The following is a 23,076-nucleotide window of genomic DNA, read 5'->3' as shown; positions in this document are numbered from 1 at the left end:
GGGAACCGGCTTGATGGATTTACTGTCCAGTATGAGCATCTAAACTCTGGAAATCTTCCAAGTCCGTATCCCAGTGGGCTGCAGTTTGCTTTTGCTTATTAAGCATCTTGGTCTTAAATATATAAAAATAATTTTATGTACATTTTTTACTAGAATTCACAAGAATATGTTCTAGTTCCAAATATTATATAAATAACCACCCATCTCTTACAACTGTATATATATTATCATGCTTTTTTAAACAAAATTTGTGAAACTTTTAAGTGTCTTAAAAATTTTTATTCTCATAGTTATCAGTAATTTGCATATTTCCTACAAATGTCATTATAATAGTAGGAGTTTTAAAACATTAGTAATGAGCTTTATTCCAGTCACATGATTTTTTTTTTTTTTTTTTTTTGGTCATCTCTGCTACCACATGTTAGAGGAATTAGGTCTCTTTAAGGAGCCTTGAATCTTAATACTTTCTATTAGAAACTTAGTGTTTTTCTTTTTTTTTAATTGTAGTTGATAAATACGTTTCTGCTTAAGAATTCTGATTTTGTTTTTTATCACCTTATCTCTTTTGTTTTTCAGTATGTGCAACGTATAGAGAAACAGTTTCTTTTGTATGCCTACTGGATAGGCTTAGGAATTTTGTCTTCTGTTGGGCTTGGAACAGGGCTGCACACCTTTCTGCTTTATCTGGTAAGATTAACTTCTAATAATCGAGGTTGAAAGAGATTATGTTTTAATTTGTCCTTATACTTCAAAAGTTAAAGTTCTAATGTTTTTATTTGACTATCTTTGTGTTTTATATGTATTCTAATCCTCCAGTACTCTGTTTTGGTTTTCCTTTTGAATTGAGAATTTAAAAAGAGAAGGGAGGGGAAAAGCCTTAGGCAAATGAGATTGTTTACTTATGTTAATTCAGCCAGGAAACGTTTTTTTCTGTTGAGATTTGGGAATAGTGGTTCTCTTGCTTATGCAGTTACATTGTAATAGTTGAAGTTATTCAGTTGTACGAAATTCCGCGTACAGGTTGGAATTGACTTGGACAGTAACTTTCTCTGTTAATAGCCAGTGAGAAATGGGGTCTCCCTCACATCCTCAGATAACCGTGTGCACAACAGGATGGTTACTCTGGTATTCTTACTGACTGCGGCTCATGAAGTGTGATGTGTGCAGAACTGATGCTTTCTTAAACTCTTTTAAATCAAAATATAAAATGTACCCTTCCTAAAAAATACATATTTTTTTACTTAGTTTAAATTAGAGAAATGAAAGAGAGGTTTTTGCTTTGGACACTGGCAAATGTAATGAAATAATGACAGAGCTAGGACTGGGGGGTGACAAGCGTGACATCGAGGGCACAGAATTTATATACTTTTAGGGTCATAGAAATGTGGGTGGGGCTCATGAGTGAAGACCTCATTAAATTTGTACCCTGGATGTCTCTCTTGTTTCACTCTCTTCCTGTCTCTGAATAATATATTGAAAACAATTTCATATTTGAAAACAGCTTGCTCTCGATGGAGAAAACAGGTGAAAATTTGTCATAGCAGTACTGATGGCTGAATAGAGTTCAGCAGTGCAAACACTTCCAATCTCTATGCTTCAATGAATTCATTTCTGAAGCAGGTATGATAAATATTAGGAAATGAGTATTCAGAAGGCTGCTTAACCAATGATCTGAAGAATAAGGATTAATCTATAATACATAAGTTCTGTGAGTTTATGGGAATTTTAAAACATGGAATTTTAGAATTCTGTTCATGACTGCTCGTTGATTTTAACCCAGATAGAAACATAAATCCTAGATAAGTGATCCTATCAGTGTTTCTTTAATTATTCTAGAAATATAATGCTATACTAGAGGTTGCGGCAGAGGAGGAAAGAAGAAAATACCAGTTCCCTTTCTGTTCTTTCCTAGACCTGTCCTCTTAGATTCCTTGGTAAGATCAGATTAAGGAACTCATTAGTAGCATTTGATTAATTTGGAAGTATTTAAAAAGCAACCCAGCTAGCAGATTCTACTGAATCTTTAAAGGGATTCTAATGAACCTTATAAATCCTATAATAAGAATAAGAAAAATTTGAAACTTAGAAGTTTCACATTTTCTGTTTCTTTTTATATCCTTGAGAAACTTGTATAAAATGTCATTTATAAACTGTGTTGTTGTGAAAACATTATTATTTTAGTTCCATTGATTCATGTAACCAGTAAAGGATTTAAAACATACAAGTAAGCATTTATTACAAAATGTATTTCAGTGAAAAGTCAAATCTTTGTTTCGTAAACTAAGTAGTTATTTCTGCCCTTGATCAGAGTGCAGGGTTAAGGGAATGTGGTTAGATTTTTCACAAGTTTAGAAGGAATTCTTCAAAAACTATTTAAAGGAAAGTATCACTAAGTATTACTAGTTAAGCAAATGTGGAGATAAAGTCAAGGAACATCTGAAACTGTTGCATTATACATAAAAACCATATAAAACATTGTGGTGTTATCATTGCTGGTGATAAACTGGCATCCAGATGGATCAGACCATGTTTTTCAGCATTAGATTAATTTGATTGCACACCAGGCTTCCCTTTCTTCATTATCTCCCAGAGTTTGCTCAGACTCATGTCCATTAAGTTAGTGATGCCATCCAACTATCTCCATCCTCTGTCGCCCCCTTCTCCTCCTGCCCTCAGTCTTTCACAGCATCAGGGTCTTTTCCCATGAGAAAGCTCTTCACATCATGTGGCTGAAGTATTGAAACTTCAGCTTAAGTATTAGTTGTTCCAGTGAATAATCAGGGTTTATTTCCCTTAGGATTGAGTGGTTGGATCTCTTTGCAGTCCAAGGGACTCTCAAGAGTCTTGGTCCAACACCATAGTCCAAAAGCATCAGTTCTTCAGTGCTCAGCCTTCTTTATGGTCCAACTCACATCCATCCATGACTACTGGAAAAACCATAGCTTTGACTATACGGAGCTTTTTTGGCAAAGTGATGTCTCTGCTTTTTAATACGCTGTCTAGGTTTGTCATAGCTTTTCTTCCAAGGAGCAAGTGTCTTTTAATTTCATGGCTGCAGTCACTGTCCACAGTGATTTTGGAGCCCAAGTAAAAAAAGTCTGTCACTGTTTCCATTGTTTCCCCGTCTGTTTGCCATGAAGTGATGGGACTGGATGCCATGATCTTCATTTTTTGAAAGCTGAGTTTTAAGCCAGAGTCTTCAGTCTCCTCTTTCACTTTCACCAAGGCCTCTTTAGTTCTTCTTCGCTTTATGCTATTAGGGTGGGGTTGTCTGCATATATGACGTTGATATTTCTCCCAGCAATCTTGATTCCAGCTTGTGCTTCATCCAGCCTGGAGTTTCTCATGATGTACTCTGCATAGAAGTAAAATTAAGTAGGGTGACAATATACAGCCTTGTCCCAATTCTGAACCAGTCCATTGTTCTGTGTACAGTTCTGTTACTTCTTGACCTGCATACAGGTTTCTCAGGAAGCAGGTACGGTTGGCTGGTATTCCCATCTCTAAGAATTTTCCACAGTTTGTTATGATCCACACAGTTAAGGCTTTGGCTGTGATCCACACAATCAAAGGCTTTAGTGTAATCAATGAAGCAGAAGTAGATGTTATTCTGGAATTCCTTTGCTTTTTATATGATCCAGCAGATGTTGGCAATTGGATCCCTGGCCTCTCTGCCTTTCCTAAATATAGCTTCTACATCTGGAAGTTCTTGGTTCATGTACTGTTGAAGCCTAGCTTGAAAAATTTTGAGCATTACCTTGCTAGCATGTGAAATGAGCAGTTATGTGGTAGTTTGAACATTCTTTGGCATTGCCTTTCTTTGGGATTGGAATGAAAACTGACCTTTTCCAGTCCTGTGGCCACTGCTGCGTTTTCCAAATTTGCTGGCATATTGAGTGCAACACTTCAACAACATTATCTTTTAGGATTTTGAATAGCTCAGCTGGAATTCCATCATTTCCACTAGCTTTGTTCATAGTAAAGCTTCCTAAGTTCCACTTCACTTCACACTCCAGGATATCTGGAGTGACCCTCCATCATGGTTAATCTTGGTCATTAAGACTGTTTTTGTACAGTTGAGGAACCAATATTGATGCATTACTAACTAAAGCAAATTCTTTATATTAGAGTTCATTCTGTGTTTTGTATAGTTTTATAGGTTTTGGCAAGAGCTTAATGTTATACATTCTTCATTAGAGGATCACAGAATAGTTTCACTCTCCTAAAAATACCCTGTGCTATACCTGTTTATTCTTACCCTTCTCATTCTCCCTACTCACAGACCCTAAGAAAACACTAATCTTTTACTCTCTCTGTAGGTTCTGATTTTGTTCATATAGTTGGGATTATACAGTATGAGTTTTTTTCTGCTTTCACTTAGCAATATGGATGTAAAGTTCCTCCATTGTCTTCATGGCTTGATACCTCAGTTCTTTATTTTGGGGGGGGCCGTGCCCCACTTCATGTGGGATCTTAATTCCCCAACCGAGGATCAAACCCACACCCACTGCATTGGAAGCACAAAGTCCCCTGGATCACCGGGAAGTGCCAATATCTCATTTTTTTAAATTCCCAAATAATATTCCATTTCCTGGATGTACCACCACAATTGGTTTATCCATTCATGTATTGAAGATCATCATGGTTATTTCTAGGTTATAGCAATTATGAATAAAGCTGCTATAAATACTCATGTGCAGGGTTTTGGATATATATATATAAGAATTCAGCTCATTTGGGTAAATACCTAGGGACATGATCTGTAGATCATGTATATTAATTGATGATACATAGGAAAGTAATCAACTTTTGAATATTAACCTTGTATTCTGCAACGTAAATAGTTTCAGGACTTTGTTGTTGATTCTTTAGGATTTTCTGTGTAAGATAATCATGTCATCTGCAAATAGTTTTGTTTTTTCGTTCTCAATCTGTGTACCCTTTCACTTTCGCCCCTTGTCTTTTATTGCATTAGCTCCGTCTGATGTTGAATCGGAGTGGTGACAGGGAAATCCCCTTGTTCCCAACCTTGGTGAGGAAGCCTCTAGTTTCTCACCATGAAGCTACATATCATGTTAGCTACAGGTTTTTGTAGGTGTTCCTTATCAAGTAGATGAAACTTATTTCTGTTCCTAGTTTGTTGTAAGTTGTGTGTGTGTTTGAGAGGGTTTTTTTTTTTTTTTTTTTTTTTAAATCATGAATCAGTGAGGATTTGGTCAGAAGAACACTTTTTTAGATAGTCGTGATCAAAAATGGACGAAAGGTCAATATAGCAAACAAATTCAGAATGAGAAGTCTTGAAGAACAATATATTAATGTTAAAAATAAAGAGATACCCAGAATATACCATTTCCATTTGACCAGATTATCTTTAGTTCTTAAATTTGTTAGTTCTTAAACACAGAATTCCTTCCAGAATTCCTTAGGTATAATAGGGAAAATGAAGAAAAACAAGTATTTGGAAAAAATACTTTTCCGAGAAGTCAAGCAAAAGGAAGATAAAAGATATCACTGGTTTTGTTTATTTTTAATTACCTGATTGGGATGAAAGTCAGATCCCAAGAAGTTAACTACAGCTGTTTCTACTACTACTACCAAAAATGGCAAGCATTGCCGTCATTATTGTCAGAGTAATACTAAGTGAAGTCAATTCTGTTGTTTTTTACCCGTATTTGGTATTCATTTTTGTGAGGAGGTGTTGCATCCTCATCCTGTTGAACTCCAGCCAGGTGATTTGCCTTCCTCAGAGAAATGTGAGCATAACTGGTAGATCTTGCTTCCTGATGGAAGCTTCAAGGTTTGTCATGCTGTGTTTCACCTGGAGCCCGAGTCTCTGACTACGGGAAGCAGATTCACCTTGCTTGCCTCTGATGGATATGTAGAGTAAGGGAGATAGAAACGTAGTTGTCTTAAGCTACCGAGATTGGGGGCTATTTGCTATTTTAACCTATCCTGACCAATAGACTAACATTTATTGAATGTTTACCACATGCTAGACTCTGTGCTCAGCTCTTTACCTGAATTATTTCATGTAGTCCTTCCAAGAGCCACTTTAGTTCAGTTCAGTCGCTCAGTCGTGTCCAACTCCTTGCGACCCCATGAATCGCAGCACGCCAGGCCTCCCTGTCCATCACCAACTCCCGGAGTTCACTCAGACTCACGTCCATTGAGTCAGTGATGCCATCCAGCTATCTCATCCTCTGTCGTCCCCTTCTCCTCCTGCCGCCAATCCCTCCCAGCATCAGACTCTTTTCCAATGAGTCAACTCTTCGCATGAGGTGGCCAAAGTATTGGAGTTTCAGCTTTAGCATCATTCCTTCCAAAGAAATCCCAGGGCTGCTCTCCTTCAGAATGGACTGGGTGGATCTCCTTGCAGTCCAAGGGACTCTCAAGAGTCTTCTCCAACACCACAGTTCAAAAGCATCAATTCTTCGGCACTCAGCCTTCTTCACAGTCCAACTCTCACATCCATACCTGATCACTGGAAAAACCATAGCCTTGACTAGACGGACCTTTGTTGGCAAAGTAATGTCTCTGCTTTTCAATATGCTGTCTAGGTTGCTCATAACTTTTCTTCCAAGGAGTAAGCGTCTTTTAATTTCATGGCTGCAACCACCATCTGCAGTGATTTTGGAGCCCAAAAAAGTAAAGTCTGACACTGTTTCCACTGTTTTCCCGTCTATTTCCCATGAAGTGATGGGACCAGATGCCATTATCTTCATTTTCCGAATGTTGAGTTTTAAGCCAACTTTTTCACTCTCCACTTTCACTTTCATCAAGAGGCTTTTTAGTTCCACTTCACTTTCTGCCATAAGGGTGGTGTCATCTGCATATCTGAGGTTATTGATATTTCTCCTGGCAGTCTTGATTCCAGCTTCTGCTTCTTCCAGCCCAGCATTTCTCATAATGTACTCTGCATAGAAGTTAAATAAGCAGGGTGACAATATACAGCCTTGACGGACTCCTTTTCCTATTTGGAACCAGTCTGTTGTTCCACATACAGTTCTAACTGTTGCTTCCTGACCTGCATACAAATTTCTTAAGAGGCAGGTTGGGTCGTCTGGTATTCCCATCTCTTTCAGGATTTTCCACAGTTTATTGTGAACCACACAGTCAAAGGCTTTGGCATAGTCAATAAAGCAGAAATAGATGTTTTTCTGGAACTTTCTTGTTTTTTCGATGATCCAGCGGATGTTGGCAATTTGATCTCTGGTTCACACAGTCAAAGGCTTTGGCATAGTCAATAAAGCAGAAATAGATGTTTTTCTGGAACTCTCTTGCTTTTTCCATGATCCAGCGGATGTTGGCAATTTGATCTCTGGTTCCTCTTCCTTTTCTAAAACCAGCTTGAACATCAGGAAGTTCACGGTTCACATATTGCTGAAGCCTGGCTTGGAGAATTTGGAGCGTTACTTTACTAGCGTGTGAGATGAGTACAATTGTGCGGTAGTTTGAGCATTCTTTGGCATTGCCTTTCTTTGGGATTGGAATGAAAATTAACCTTTTCCAGTCCTGTGGCCACTGCTGAGTTTTCCAAATTTGCTGGCATATTGAGTGCAGCACTTTGACAGCATCATTTTTGAGGATTTGAAATAGCTCAACTGGAATTCCATCACCTCCACTAGCTTTGTTCGTAGTGATGCTTTCTAAGGCCCACTTGACTTCACATTCCAGGATGTCTGGCTCTATCACACCATCGTGATTATCTGGGTCATGAAGATCTTTTTTGTACAGTTCTGTATATTCTTGCCACTTCTTCTTAGTATCTTCTGCTTCTGTTAGGTCCATACCATTTCTGTCCTGTATCGAGCCCATCTTTGCATGAAATGTTCCCTTGGTGTCTCTAATTTTCTTGAAGAGATCTCTAGTCTTTCCCATTCTGTTGTTTTCCTCTATTTCTTTGCATTTATCAGTGAGGAAGGCTTTCTTATCTCTTCTTGCTGTTCTTTGGAACTCTGCACTCAGAAGCTTATATCTTTCCTTTTCTCCTTTGCTTTTCACTTCTCTTCTTTTCACAGCTATTTGTAAGGCCTCCCCAGACAACCATTTTGCTTTTTTGCATTTCTTTTCCGTGGGGATGGTCTTGATCCCTGTCTCCTGTACAGTGTCACGAACCTCTGTCCATAGTTGATTAGGCACTCTGTCTATCAGATCTAGTCCCTTAAATCTATTTCTCACTTCCACTGTATAATCATAAGGGATTTGATTTAGGTCATACCTGAATGGTCTAATAGTTTTCCCTACTTTCTTCAATTTAAGTCTGAATTTAGCAATAAGGAGTTCATGATCTGAGCCACAGTCAGCTCCTGGTCTTGTTTTTGCTGACTGTATAGAGCTTCTCCAACTTTGGCTGCAAAGAATATAATCAATCTGATATCGGTGTTGACCATCTGGTGATGTCCATGTATAGAGTCTTCTCTTGTGTTGTTGGAAGAGGGCGTTTGCTATGACCAGTGCGTTCTCTTGGCAAAACTCTTATTAGCCTTTGCCCTGCTTCATTACGTATTCCAAGGCTAAATTTGCCTGTTACTCCAGGCGTTTCTTGACTTCCTACTTTTGCATTCCAGTCCCCTGTAATGAAAAGGACATCTTTTTTGGGTGTTAGTTCTAAAAGGTCTTGTAGGTCTTCATAGAACTGTTCAGGTTCTTAGCGTTACTGGTTGGGGCATAAGGGGCTTGGATTACCGTTGGGGCATAGGCTTGGATTTTTAAGTTTATCATTCAGCAATTTCATTTATAATTTTTAGTTACAATTGAAAGCTATAACTTAATTCAGATGTCCTAGAAATTCTCATCATTTCTCTAAACATTAGACGTAAGACTAGTTGCTTGATTAAATTTAAATGTTAAAATTAATGAAAATCAACCAGGAAAAATGACTTGTTTGGTCTCCTGTCAAATTTTGTAAGTTGATTTGGAAGAAGTAGAAATCTTGAGGTTTGCTGAGAACAGGTATGTAACCACAAAGGAAAAGTTAGATACTGTTTATGCAGAAATAGTGATTGTTAAACAGAGAGAAAGAGATTGAAGGGAAAATGAATAGAGTCCTTCTCAAGGCTCATGTGGAAGTTGTTTGGGCCTCTAGGTTAGTTGAGGGGCTTCCCAGGTGGCACTCACATTAAAGAATACATCTGCCTGTGCAGGAGATGTAAGCTTGTGGGTTCGATTCCTGGGTCGGGAAGATCCCCTGGAGGAAGGCATAGAAACCTACTCCAGTAATCTTGCCTGGAAAATCCTATGGACAGTGGAGCCTGGCGGGCTACAGTCCACAGGGTTGCAAAGAGTCAGACACAGCTGAAACAACTTAGCATGGCACAGCTCGGCTAGGTTAGTTGGTTCGTTCCATTAAATCTAATAGCCAACAAATGGGCTTCAGGAGGTCTTTTAATTTCCTGAACACTGTACTTGTTACATATCTTCACAACTGTGCATCTTTCTGGGAGAAAGGACCTATAGTGTTAGATTCTCCAGACTCTGTAACCCATGCAAGGTTAAGAACCACTCTTCTAGGACTTTTTTCCTACGTATGGCTATATTAGTTTGCCACTAGATGGCGTTGCTAATACAACCAATATACTATCCTGTATTTGCAGGTTCTACTCTGGGTAAATATGAAACCCTCAAATAGATTAGAGGCATATTCTGTTTTTCTCTGTATTTATGGCTGCATAATACCAGTTAATGCATGTGAATGAAAATAAGTTTTCTTAATAATTTTACACATTCATTAATTAGTTAAGCAGTTATTCGTTAGACTTTCTGTTCATTGTCATACATGTTTACATGCAGAACATACTCCCGTGGCATGCCCAGTTTCAGGTACAACGCCTTAATTCTCTTTCTTTATTATTTAAAAATATGCAAGTCCTGAAGGGTGATTTTGTTATAGGACTAACATAGTCCTATCATGGGAGGTAAGTCATAGGGCATAGTTAGAGCTGGGTTTCAACACATGGTCCAGTATTACTAACTCTGTGATATTTCACAAATATCTTAACTTTTTAAGCCTCAGTTTATTCAACTGTAAATGGGAGTGATAATAATAGTACCTATCTCATAAGGCTGTTTGGAGGAGTAAATGAAATAAGACACGTATACTTTTCAGTTCAGTGGCTAGTATATATACGGTGCTCAGTGAATGTTAAGTGACCATCATCATCATTATTATTATTATCATTAGTCATACTCTGTTTTTATTTTTAAAACACTCCTTTTCAGACATGCTTTGGAACTGGTCAGGTATATGCCCTGATAAACCTGCGGGCTTGACTTTGGAGCCCTGAGAGGCCACAGTTTAAATGTCAGGATGAATGTCATACAAATCAGCCCATACAGAGGCTGAAGCTCAGCTGGAAATTTTAAGTCTGGAGGAAAATAAAGTCATCCTAGGTGTCACATTATATTAAAAAAAATAATAAGTCAGACACTCAATCCAAAGTAATCAGATATCTGAGGAAACAATATAATTTGGTCAAAACAAGAAATAATAGAAATAGATCCACAGGGTATCTATTTAATAAAGTTAGTAGGCGTGTACCTTAATCCCAAATCAATATGTTTCAAAGAAGTAAAAAACAAGTTAGAATATTTTACCAGAGGTTGAAAACTTTAACGGAGAGCAAGTGGAAATTTTGAATTAAAAGAATAGTATTTGAAATTAAGAACTCAGTTAATGGACTTCAACAGACCACAGCTAAGACAGGATTAATTGACCAGAGAAAAGTATCTAGAACAAAAAAGGAGAGATGGAGGGAAAAAACATATTGTCTTCACAGGAACTTCAGTAAGACTGATTTGTCGTAGCTTTTGTTGAAAAAAATCAGCTGACAGTGGGCAGTCTTTAGATGGCTAAAAGAAAATAACTGCCAGCAGATGATACTCGAAAGTGACCTGTGAACAGTATTAAATAAAAATATTTTCAGAAAAACAGAAACAGTTTGCCGCTAGCAAACATGCTGTAAAGGAAATAGTAAAAAAGTGTTCTTTGAATGAATGGAAGGAAAGTAATTCTACATTAAAGCACAGAGTTTCAGGCATGAATAAAGATTAAGAAAAGAGTGTATATATGTACACATATGTACATATATATACACATATATATATACACACAAACAAGTAGATGCTCATGCTCAGTCACTAAGTCGTGTCCAACTCTTTACGATCCCATGGACTGTAGCTTGCCAGGCCTCCCTGTCCACGGGATTTCCCAGGCAAGAATACTTGAGTAGGTTGCCATTTCCTTCTCCAGGGGCTCTTCCTGACCCAGTGATTGAACCTGCTACCTGTGCCTGAAATAATTCATTAAATGCTTACATTATGCCTTTTTTTCATCTGCTTTTTTGTTTTAGAATTTTATAGTCATTTTGCATAAGTCCACCTGTAGTAGATGACTATTTCATGAACTTGATGTCTGTTTCATGAGCTGGTTTTGCCTGGCAAGTAGCGCAAGTTTACTGATTTCATTCATTTACTTTCCTCATATTTTTAATAAGTAACGTGTGTGTGTGTGTGCACATGTGTACACGTGCACAGCTCAGACACTCGGTCATGCCTGACTCTTTGTGACCCCGTGGGCTGTAGCTCACCAGGCTCCTTTGTCTATGGCATTTTCCAGGCAAGAATACTGGAGTGGGTTGCCATTTCCAGCTCCAGGGAATCTTCCTGACCCAGGAACTGAACCTGCATCTTGGGTCTGCTTCATATCTTTACAACTAGCACCACCTGGGAAGCCCCTTTTATAAGTAGATCAGAAGTCAGAAGAGCTTCTGTGGTGGGTAGATTTTTCTAAGATCACATCTTCCAAGCCCTCTTCTCTTAGATACTAATTTCCAGAAATCCATTAACAAATTTATTTTAGTCTTAGTATGTATGTAGCAGGTTTCCTTTCAGGTGATTCAGAACTTGAGTGCTTATTTACTAGTGGAAATAATGCCCAGAGTAAAAGCAGCTTAATAAAGAGAAGGTGACTGCTGTTAACTACTTTGATGTATCTCTGTGTGTGAATGTGTCAGAATTTTCACCTCAATAATGGTTTGGCCCAAGGGACGATGACAGCCCAGGGGCAGCACTTTTGCTGTAAAGGGGCCAAATAGTAAATGTTTTAGGCTTTGTGGGCCGTGCAATCCCTTTTGTAATTCCTCTGATCTGTCATTGTAACAAGAAAGCACCCAGGAACAGTATATAGGAATGAATGTGACTGTTTTCCAGTCAGTCTTCATTCAAAAAAAAACAAATAGCAGACTGGGTTTAATCCACAGGCTGTAGTTTGCTAACCCTGGCTCTAATTCATGGGATGTCGATAGTACACCAGAAGAAGCATACTGAACTTGGGAGCCTTAGTGAACTAACCACTCTCTAAGGGTTTTTATGTGACATGTTATGCATTTGATTTCTCCATTTGCCAAAAAAGGATTTCTTCTCTCTTCCAGGTCATAACAGTAGACTTAACATGATGTTTTGGGAGAGAATATAGTTGTGCAAGTGCTTGAGTGGTCTGGAAGACCATCAAGAGGTTAAAAAAAAGGCAACTTTTCATGAAGAGAAAAGTAAAAGAATTTCTTCCGGTTGAGCTGCTTGATGACAACAAAATTTAGTTCTAATCTCATGTTTGAAACCATTGATGTGTGCAGAACCAGTCTGTTGTAAAAATACAACCTTTACAACACTGCAATCATTTTGAGAAATAAATAATTTTTGAATTACATTTAGATTGTTAAAAATAATTGGGAGAAGCGATAAGGTAATTTCAGTAGCCACATTAGAATTATTCCCATTACTAGAATATATGATTCGTAATTTTGTAAACAACCAGGTTAAAAGCAGGAACATTGGAACTTGATAATGAGAAATATATCTCAGACATGCTCCTTATATGCATGTACATTATTATTCCTAATGTTGTAAGACAAGGTGATTTAACAACTGCCAGATAGCTCAGTGGTAAAGAATCCGCCTGCCTATGTAGGAGACCCAGGTTCAATCCCTGGGTTGGGAAGATTCCCTGGAGTAGGAAACAGCAACCTGCTTCAGTATTCTTACCTGGGAACTGCTGTGGACAGAGGAGTCTGGCAGGCTACAGTCCATGGAGTCGCAAAAGCACTGGACACGAGTTAGCGACTGACAGAAACAACAAACTGCGTATGCTATAAATGATTATAAAGTCTGTTCTGTTTGACAGTAACAAAGAGGATGAGTCCTTCAGCGGGAATTTACAAATAATGTGTACACAGACAGTTTTGACACTAGGTGGAGCAGTTTCCTGGAGAAAGGTTTACTAAGCCCTATGTTCCTTTCAAAACAAGCCCAGCTCTTAGACAAAGAACTCTGAGAACAAAAACTATCAACAATCACCTTCAAGTTTTTAGACTCTCAAATATTGAGCTGTAAGTAGAAGGCTGAATGAATTGTACAAAATGCCTTTTCTCTTTGGCATCTATTTTAACCTTTGAATTCCCTCACCTTTGGGAATCAAAATGGGAGGGATTTTCACATTAGAACTGCCTTATTTAGATGGCAATTGGTACACAGAAAAGTTTCGAAGCTATTTAGTTACATTGTAAAGTAGATCAGATTTTATAAAAAGATATACCATCAGGGCATTATCATCTGAATGGTATTTATGAGTCAGTTGTGTTAAAAGACCGTTTTAGATTAAGAATATCATTTTATAGATAAAGATTGGTGGTTTAAATACATTGCATCTAAAAATCAGTGAATGTCAAGAGTGTTTTAAGTACCAGGAGAAACAATGGCCATAAAACTGTAAGTTTAGAATGTGGTTATCAGATATGGTAATAAGATATAAATGAATAAAGAATTCTACTTGAAAACATAAACAAAGACCATTTTAATTAAAAAAAAAATGGGGCTCTTTGTTATATACTAAATACAAGGAAAGTAAGTAGTGAGATATTTGCCCCTGTATAAAATTCAAGTCTGCTTTTGCCTTAAAGTTTAATGTTATTTCATTGCTAATGTGGTAAAAATTGTACATTTTAAAAAGTCCAACATCTTGATTACTAGCAAATGTTCATAGAACTTCCCTGTCTGTAGCACCCTGTTTTCTTTAGTGAATAAGCACTTCATAGTTTGTATATGGTACTTTATAGTACTCTATTATATGTATACATATAAAGCCTTTCTTATACTTTTTGACTTTTGGCTATTTATTGCCTAAAGAAAATGTTGTTTGAAAAACTGCGTGGATATGGGTTGAAGTGAAATAGTGAAGCAGTTTCAGGAAGAGAACTATTGTAGTAATCATTTAATGCCATGAGCTGGAATAATTGTTTTAAAAATTGTTAGCCAACCTCTTCACATTTTTTCCTGCTTGACTTCTGATGATTGCTCCATAGCTTACCTGTCTATCCCTCTATAAGACAAAAAAGGGAAGAAATTGCCAAAAGGAAGGTTCTAGTGTGACCTAATATTGCTCTGTATAGGTATAATGACTCTGGCTATAAGTATGCAGTGACTCAGGGCTCTTGCGGGAAGACCATCAGGCCCTTCTTAGAAAAGATCTGTTTGCCCTTTTTTTGGTGAGGGCATGATCAGCTCTGAGTCTTTCCCCAAGGAATGACTCATGTATTAACTCTTAAGAGTATCACCACATCAAAAGCAGAAACCAGGATCTCCAGGACAGGGATGGGTTTTCACCAAACCCAGAAGGATATGCACAGACTGACTGACTTCCTGTCCTGAAGTCACTATCTATTAATGTGCACTTAAATGAAAGCTAGTAGGATTCAGTTTACCTGAAATCTGTTCTTTTGAATATATATTTTAGACAAAGTATAACCTTTTTAAAAGTTCTCTTTATAAATACGTGGTCCATTCCTCCTGAATATTAAATCAACTTTATGATCAAAATTGTTTAGGTTTATAGAAGAAAAGTGAAACATATCTTTGCTTATGGATTGATTTAAGATAATAAAAATGACTTTGAAGACAGGTCCTTATAACCTAGAGTCTGATTATAGAGTTTACACATTTTCATTTTGGTTATTTTATACTTACCATAACGCTTATACTACATAACCTCATTACATTACCCTGTTACTTAGGTTGAACAGGCATTATTATTATTATTATTAATCAGACTTTTCATCAAATGAGGAATGTGAGATAGAAGTCTGAGTACATCTAGTTAAGTTACTAACAGATTTTTAGAAAACTAAAATCCACATTAACTAATGGCCAAATTACTGCTTTTTTACACACTGTACCACCTTTTATAGGGAGAGAATAGGGGCTTAATTTATAAACTCTTCTTCATAGAAAAAAACCCCACAAACACTAGTTGAACTTCTCAGTGTCCATTTGGAATCAATTTTATGCTCTAGCCTTCTAGAGTTATTTGTTGTACACCATAACCTTAGGTAAACTGTTTTCTGACTACGATGAGAAAAGCAATGATTAAAAGAATTTGAAGGGTAGAATTCCTGTTTGTAAAAGCATTTCTAAACTCCCCTGAGAGATGGACTTAAAGAAAACAAAAGTTTTGCAAGTCATACAGACAACCATTTGTCATCTCTTTTATTTATCACCCAGATATTCCTAATGAATCACATTCCAGACTAACCACGGACTCCTTTTGTTCCTCCGTGAAGGAGTGTGGCAAACAAATGTTTTCCCAGTGAATCAGCACAGAATTCTTGATTTTATTACCTTTGCCCTAAACTTTCCAGACAAAACTAATTGGAAATTTTGCCTTTGGGATCATACTTGACTTCTGTGTATGGATGATGGATTAGGCTATGAATTGACATTACAGATGTTATACAAACAACTCCAGTCTTTAGGAATGTTTTATCAGTTCTGAGGGAGCTGCCTGGAGTGGAAGAATGTCTGTCTGTCTGCTCATCTTCCTTAAAAAAACTCATACATACACATACTACACTCTTTGGCGGGGGCAGCCCCCCAGCTGCGCAGCATGTGGGAACTTAGTTCTCCAACCAGGGATCAAATCCAGACCTCCTACATTGGAATCTCTGAGTCTTAACTACTGGCCCTCCAGGGAAGTCCCCGTACTACACTATTATTGTGATATCATATTTGTCATCTTGGTTGATAAAAAAGCTTGGCTAAATTAGACTTATGATTAACTAATACAATCATTTTAGGTTTTCACTTTTTCAAAAAATGTCTCTGGAAAAAAGGGCTCCCAAAGGAACCAAAGTTAAAAAATCCAGAAAACACTTGTCTTTAAGTGGAGCAACAATACATAGACTAGTTTTTGTCATTTACTAATTTGTGTTTGTGGCACCAGGACTGCTTTCTCAGGACTTATATAGGTACTGCTTTATCAGAGCACTGCTTAGAACTCCTCACTACCAGCTTAGGATATTTTTGTGTGTTATAATTTCAGGAATGATCATTTTACCTCTAGGATAATTTTTTTTTTAATTCTAAATTTCTATTAATTTGATAGAGCCAATAGTATATTTACTATTCCTGAAAGAATGTAAATTATAGAAGTGTAACTTTTTGAATTTATCTTAAAAGAATATTTTAAGTTAAAATACTTTTCCTGCAAATACCTGTATCTGCTCTTGTTAGAAATCCTATCTCCTCCCCAACCTCCCACCCACCCCCAAGCTAACTATGGTCTTACTCTCACCCAGACATCCTCTCGCCTGGCCAAGCACTACATCTTTTTATCCTGGACAGAGCAAAATTATTCCACTATCAAAACTTTGGAAAATATAGTGTAATACAGCTCATGAGACTAAGATATATGAGGCTTTGAACTGAAGCAAAACCAGATGTTCGATATATTACAAAGAGCTGAACTGTCTTGTTGAGTTGACTTCACTTAGAATGACTATGTTAAAGTAACCACCCACCCCAAAAAAGGACCCTAAAAACCTGTCACTCTGATGAGAGTGTAACTTTTCATCCCAATCATAAAATTTGACCTTCGGAATCATTAAAGGGAACTTCCATTGGCAGTAATTCGGAACTCTCAGAGGCAGTTTGTGAATGTTACGAGTGACCTGGTTGCTAGCTAGGAAATTTATAGAGCTTCCTGTGCTGGGGAATAACAGCCTGTGCTGTATATAGCTGTTTAACTTCCATTGATTACCACTACCTAGATTTAAGGACACTGTCCTTAAATAGAAAAATTAACTTTCAAGGACTATCATTTGCTACTTTTCCTTAAGAAGTGCTGCTTGTATTACCCTTGTCACATGGTACATTCTTTTAAATGTGCTGGGACTCGCTTGATACCACAGTATATGATCTCTTGGTGACTTTCATGTATACTTGAATGAAAAGAATATGTATTTGGCTATTTTGGGGAATAGTGTTCCATGTTGTTCAAGTTTTCTGTATTCATTCTGGTTTTCAGTTTGTTTATTCTGTCAACGAAAAAGAGAAGGGTGTTGAAATTTCAACTCTAATTGTAGATATGTTTTTATTTCTCATTTTAGTTCTGTTAGTTTTTGCTTTATATATTTTGACATGCTGACAGATTTAGGATTTTTCTGTCTTCCTGAGAATTAGCCTTTTTATCATTATGAAATGTCCTTATTCATTTCTAGTAAAATAATACACCCTCTCCTGAAATCTACTTAGTCTCTTATTAATGTAGAATACTCCATCTTTTGTATGATTATTTTTACACAGTTTGTCTTTTTTCATCCCTTTACTTTTGGATCTGGATATTTTAAATGGGCTTTTTGTAGAGAGCATATACTGAGGTCTTGCTTTTTAAATCAGTCTGACACTCTCTGTGTTTTCATTTGTATATTTGGTACGTTTGCAATTAATCTAATTGTCAATATGGTTGGATTTAAGTCTACCCTTAAACTGCTGGTCCCCACCTGTTTTTTATTCTTTTCTTACCTTTTTTTGAAATGAGTATTATTTTTAGGATATATAATATAACCACATTATAATGTTATACTCCCTTTTCTCCCTCCCATACTTTATGCTGTTGTCTTATATTTGCTGTCTTACATATGCTGCAGTCCATGGGGTTGCAAGGAGTTAGAGATGACTGAGCGACTGAACTGTCTTATATTTTACTTCTGCGTGTGTCATATGTGTGTGTGCTTGTGTGCTCAGTCATGTCTGACTCTGTGTTACCCTGTGGACTGTAGCCCAACAGGCTCCTCTCTCCATGGGATTTTCCAGGTAAGAATACTGGAGTGAGTTGCCATTCCCTCCTCCAGGGGATCTTCCCCACCCAGGGATTGAACTCATGTCTCCTCATCTCTTGCCTTGGCAGGCAGATTCTTTATGGCTCAGCCACCTGGGAAGTCTGACGTACGTCATGGTTTTTGCTTTAAACAACTAGTTATTTTTTTAAAGAGATTTTAAAATGAGGAAAAACGGTGTTCTCTCTTTCCAGTGCTTTTCACTCCTTTGTGTAAAGTTTACATTTGCTATTACTTTTCTTCTGAGAACTTCCTTTAACATTTATTGTAGTGCAGATCTCCTGGAACAAATTCTTTTGGCTTTTATCTATCTGAAAATGTTATTACTTCATCTTTATTGTTGAAATATATTTTTCCTTAATTCTAGATTCACAGATTTTTTTTTTTTTTCCCTTTCAGCACTTTAGAGAAGTAATTCTATTGGTTTTTGGTTTGTTTCTGATGAGAAAACCCTATCTGTATTTCCCTGTAGATGACTCAGTCATACCTTGGAGATATTGTAGATTTGGTTCCAGAGCACAAGCGAGTATGGTGATAAAGCAAGTTACGAATTTTTTGGTTTCTTAGTGCATCTAAAAGTTATGTTTACTATATATTGTACTCTATTACATGCCTAAAATATATATACATACCTTAATTAAATAATAATGCTGTGGGAAAAATGGAGCCAATGAATTTGCTTGACACAAGATTGCCACAAACCTTTAATTTGTAAAGATCACAATATCTGCAAAGTGCAGTGAAACAAGATTGCCTATATAATGTGTTATTTTTATCCCTTCTGCTTTTAAGATTTTCTTGATTTGCTGAATTATAGAATTTGATTATGATGTGATTATGATAATTTTCAGCAATTTGCTTGTGTTTTATTTTACGTTGATCCTGACTGAGGTTTGTTGAATTTCTTAAATCTGTGAGTTGATGGATTGATATTTTTCATCAGATCTTGAAAATATTTGGCCACCTCTTCACCAACATGCATGCACGCACGCACGCGCACACACACACACACACACACACACTTTCCCCTCTCTTTCTGGAATTTCAGTTACATATATATTAGACTGTTTGGTATTATTCCACAGGTTACTGAGGTTCACTTCTCCATAGCCTTTACTCTCTGTATCCTTTGGTTCACATACTTTCTATTGCCTTGTCTTCAAGTTCTCTAATATTTGTCCTGTGGTATCTAATCTGTTGACTATTGAGTGAATTTTTCTATTCAGATATTACATTTTCAGCTCTAGAAGTTCCATTTTATTATATTTATACTTGTATTTCTTCCCGCGTTGTGTTTATGTTTTCCTTTAAATCAGAGATCAGCAAACTAGTTCTGTAAATGTCCAAATAATAAATGTTTTAGACTTCATAGAACACAACGTCTAGGTCAGAGCTGCTCAGTGTTACCCTTGAGGCAGAGAATTAGCCAGAGGTGATATGTATAGCCATGTATACATGGTTACCTTCTTTGAAACTCTGTAAAACTGGTGGTAGGCTGAATTTGGCCCCTGGGCTAAAATTTGCCCGTTATTGCTTTAAATCTTTGAACATATTGGGTTGGCCAGAAAGTTCATTTGGATTTTTCCATAACATGACAGAGAAACCCACTATTTCTGGGTTATGGCCCACCTAATATTTTTAAGGCCTTGTCTGCTAATTCCATTATATCTAACATTTCTGGGTCTGTTTCTATTGACTAGTGTTTCTTCAGGTTATGGGTCATGTTTTCCAAACTGTTTCCCATATCTAGCTATTTCTTATTAGATGCCGAACTGTGGTATTAAGTTGTTGATTATTTGCATTTTGTCATCATCCTTTACAGAGTATCAGTTTTTTTGTTTGGGAGGGCACTAAGTTACTAGTGGGCTGGCTTGGTCCATTTAAGTCTTTTTAAAACCTCTATTATGATCTATTTAGTTTTTACTAGGCTCTTTCCAAGGTCATCCCTGAATGCTAAGTCTTTCCATTCTAGCTCAACAGAGTTCAGGTGTTTCCCAGCCCTGGGTGAAGTCTTGGAATTGTTCAGCTTCTTTTCTCACTAATTGTACTTTGCCAGGCTTTATAGAATCTCATCATAGCATGCAATGCAGCTTTGTATGCTAGAGTCTCAGGGCGGGACCCCCATACACAAATGGAGAGTCCTTTCTCTGCATTAAGTATTCTGCCCCACAGATTTCAACCACTCAGCAGCCCCCAAACTCAAATTTTCTTCTCAATGCAGCAGTACTACCACGCTTTTCTTAGGGTCTTCCTCTTTGGACAACAGATTTTATTTTATTCTTAATTTTACTTTTTGGCTGCACTGGTGTTCGTTGCTTTGTGCGGGCTTTCTGTAGTTTTGGCGAGCAGGGGTACTCTAGTTGCGTTGCGCAGCTTCTCGTTGCAGTGGCTCCTCTTGCTGTGCAGCAAAGGCTCTGGGCACGCAGGCTTCAGTAGTTGCAGCGCTCAGGCTCAGTTGTTGGCATGCAGGCCTAGCTGCTCTGTGGCATATGGAATATTCCTGGACCAGTCATTGAACCTGTGTCCCCTGCATTGGCAGGCCAGTTCCTATCCACTGCACCTCCAGGGAAGTCCCATGGACTATGGATTTAAAAGCATTTTTTTTTTAAAATTTGGCTGCCTCAGGTCTTAGTTGTGGCACACAGGATCTTTTTGTTGTGGCCGGGGGACTTCAGAGCATACAGGCTCAGTCGTTGCGGTGCCCAGGTTTAGTTGCTCTGCAGCATGTGGCACCTTAGTTCCTCAATCAGGGATCGAACCCAGGACCCTGGCATTGGAAGCTCAGAGTCCTAACCACTGGACCACCAGGGAAGCCCCCTGCACTGTGGGTTTTGCTGCAGACACGCAGTGTGTCTACACATGGGAAGCAGAGTCATCACAGGGCTTCTGCATCTGTATCCTTTTCTCAGCAGTCAAGAAATACCGGACTGCCTGTGGTACAACGTCTGAACAGAATTGTTCCCTGTATTTTGTAAGGATTCCAATTGTTTTGTGTAGGAGTGAACATCTGTTCCAGTCACTTCATGATATAAGGCAGAAAACCCTTAGCCACAGGCCAGAATCTCTAGTCCATGCATATCAATACTTGCCTACTCGCATGAGAGCTGGAACCTCCTGCTCAGTACACATGGTATTACTTTTATGTCTTGCGGTGAATCTTTCCAGGTAGCCTTTGCTGCTTATACTGTAGCTTTTTGTCTTTATCCCTCGTTTCTTCATTTAATATGGCTTACATGTGATTCTTTTATGTTTGATAACATTGTAGTAAATTGTACGTTTTAGAAAATTGACTTAAAAGGTAATTTAATACGTGTAACTGTTAAAATTCTCTTAATCAAAATGATCGTCTTTTGGTTTTTGTGTTTGGATTCTTCATGTAAACTAATATTTATTTCAGTCAAGTCCATTATATTTAGGAACTATTAACCTGTAATGTTAAAAAGAACTTTTGAGGCTTGCTATCACTTAACATAGCTTAAACTAAAATGTCGAGGTACAGGCTAAATGGGGTCTTGAGAATGAGCAACAGACCAGAAGCTGAGTTATTCATGTTCATTTTGTCTGGGAACCACCACATCTGCCACTAAGGCTGAGTAATCATGACTTATAAGTGTGGTTATGGAAAGTATATATCAGTTTAATTGTGTGAACCATCCTTTCTTTAGGGAAAATATTTTCAACAGATTGCTGAAAATTTTCCCTTTTTAGAATCACTTAAAATTAAAACTGTGAATAAGCCTTTTATCTTGTTGAATGACCTGTTTAATCGGTTGAGGTGCATATTTTATTTATATTTCTGAAATAGAAATGTAGTTTTTTTCCTTCCTCTGTATCCCAGAAATCTCATTATTTTAGTGTCTAAGTTCAAGTTGTGTTCTCCTAGAGTTCATTTCTAGAGGATAGTTGTGTAGGGATATCATGAACAAACTCTTGAATTTCTTTTGTTTTGCCTTAAGTAGTATCACATTTCTCTTGTGTGTTTTCAAACAGTGAATGTGAAGTTAACAGGTTTTTTTTTTTAATTATGTCTGATGCTTGTCTGTAAGTGTACAACAAGAAATTCAGTTCCTCTGAATTCTACAGACTTTAATGTGTGTGTGTGTGTGTGTGTATGTGTAGAATCACAAAATAATTCCTTTTTCTGTAACTGTGAAATATCTTTTATGCACATAATAATATTCAGAGAAACAGCTGTATATTTCATGATTAATTACAGCTTCTCAAAAAATATACCATTCCTTTTTAAAAAATTCTATAATTATTTTTAAACTTATTATTACTATTTATAGTTTTCTGTGAATTAAAACTCAAGAAAAAGAGGAACAGACTAAAAATTCACATAGGTTTCTCTTTGGCTCAGAGGAAAACTTTATAGTTAATTGATTCAGTGCCAAGTGTAGGCCTTCTTTTTATAGATTTTTATTTGAACACAAAGTGCCACTGCATTTAGGGGGAAATGGAGTTTAGATTTATGAATATCTTTCTTTTTCATATTACATGCAACAAAAAAATTTGCTTAATATTACCTTTTATTTTGATAGCAACCGGAGTTCTTTAATGTTTTATTCTCATTGCTACATCTTATTCAGTTTGTCTTTGAACCACAAATTCTTTTACCATGTGGTTTAAAAAGACGTTTTTAAATCCAAAGATCACTTACTATATGTGTGTCTATATATACATCCATATGGGTGTGTATAATTTTTTCTACAAATACACTATTTTTCTTTTTAACAGTGAATAGCTAATACTTTCTGAGGGCTTACTATATGCCCAGCACTAAGTCAAGCATATTTATATAAATTGACTAATTGAAACCTCACAGTGTCCCCAGAGTGTAGGTCCTGAAGGTGTTTTATCATTACCATTTTATAGATGAGGAAAACAAGACTTAGTAAGAGGCAGAGGCCAGAAC

The 23,076-nt window shown here is 37.1% G+C and overlaps 1 protein-coding gene and 1 long non-coding RNA gene across 9 annotated transcripts in view; one reads left to right on the top strand and one right to left on the bottom strand.

Annotated features, from left to right (window-relative positions):
- The window catches only part of VMP1 (vacuole membrane protein 1), a 126,064-nt gene that overhangs the window by 22,929 nt on the left and 80,059 nt on the right, over positions 1-23,076 (top strand). For 6 of the 8 annotated variants that reach the window (XM_086360582.1, XM_086360584.1, XM_086360583.1 and 3 more), the window contains one exon: positions 577-687. In XM_086360582.1, the coding sequence (XP_086216708.1) occupies positions 577-687 (111 nt within the window). Of the gene's footprint in view, positions 1-576; positions 688-13,284; positions 13,383-21,218; positions 21,327-23,076 lie in introns of those variants that run through there. The other 2 variants (XM_086360589.1, XM_086360588.1) reach the window with 2 other exon arrangements.
- LOC147352665 (uncharacterized) lies at positions 7,896-13,154 on the bottom strand. Its single transcript, XR_015148316.1, has 2 exons — positions 13,039-13,154; positions 7,896-8,571 (listed from the first exon to the last, which is right to left on the bottom strand). It is a non-coding gene; the product is annotated as an uncharacterized LOC147352665 (long non-coding RNA).

This window comes from Bos grunniens, chromosome 19 (assembly GCF_055505025.1).
Source record: "Bos grunniens cultivar Pamir isolate PY7600 chromosome 19, Bosgru_T2T1.0, whole genome shotgun sequence".
In the NCBI taxonomy this organism is placed as follows: domain Eukaryota; kingdom Metazoa; phylum Chordata; class Mammalia; order Artiodactyla; family Bovidae; genus Bos; species Bos grunniens.
This window is presented reverse-complemented; position numbering and strand designations above follow the sequence as displayed.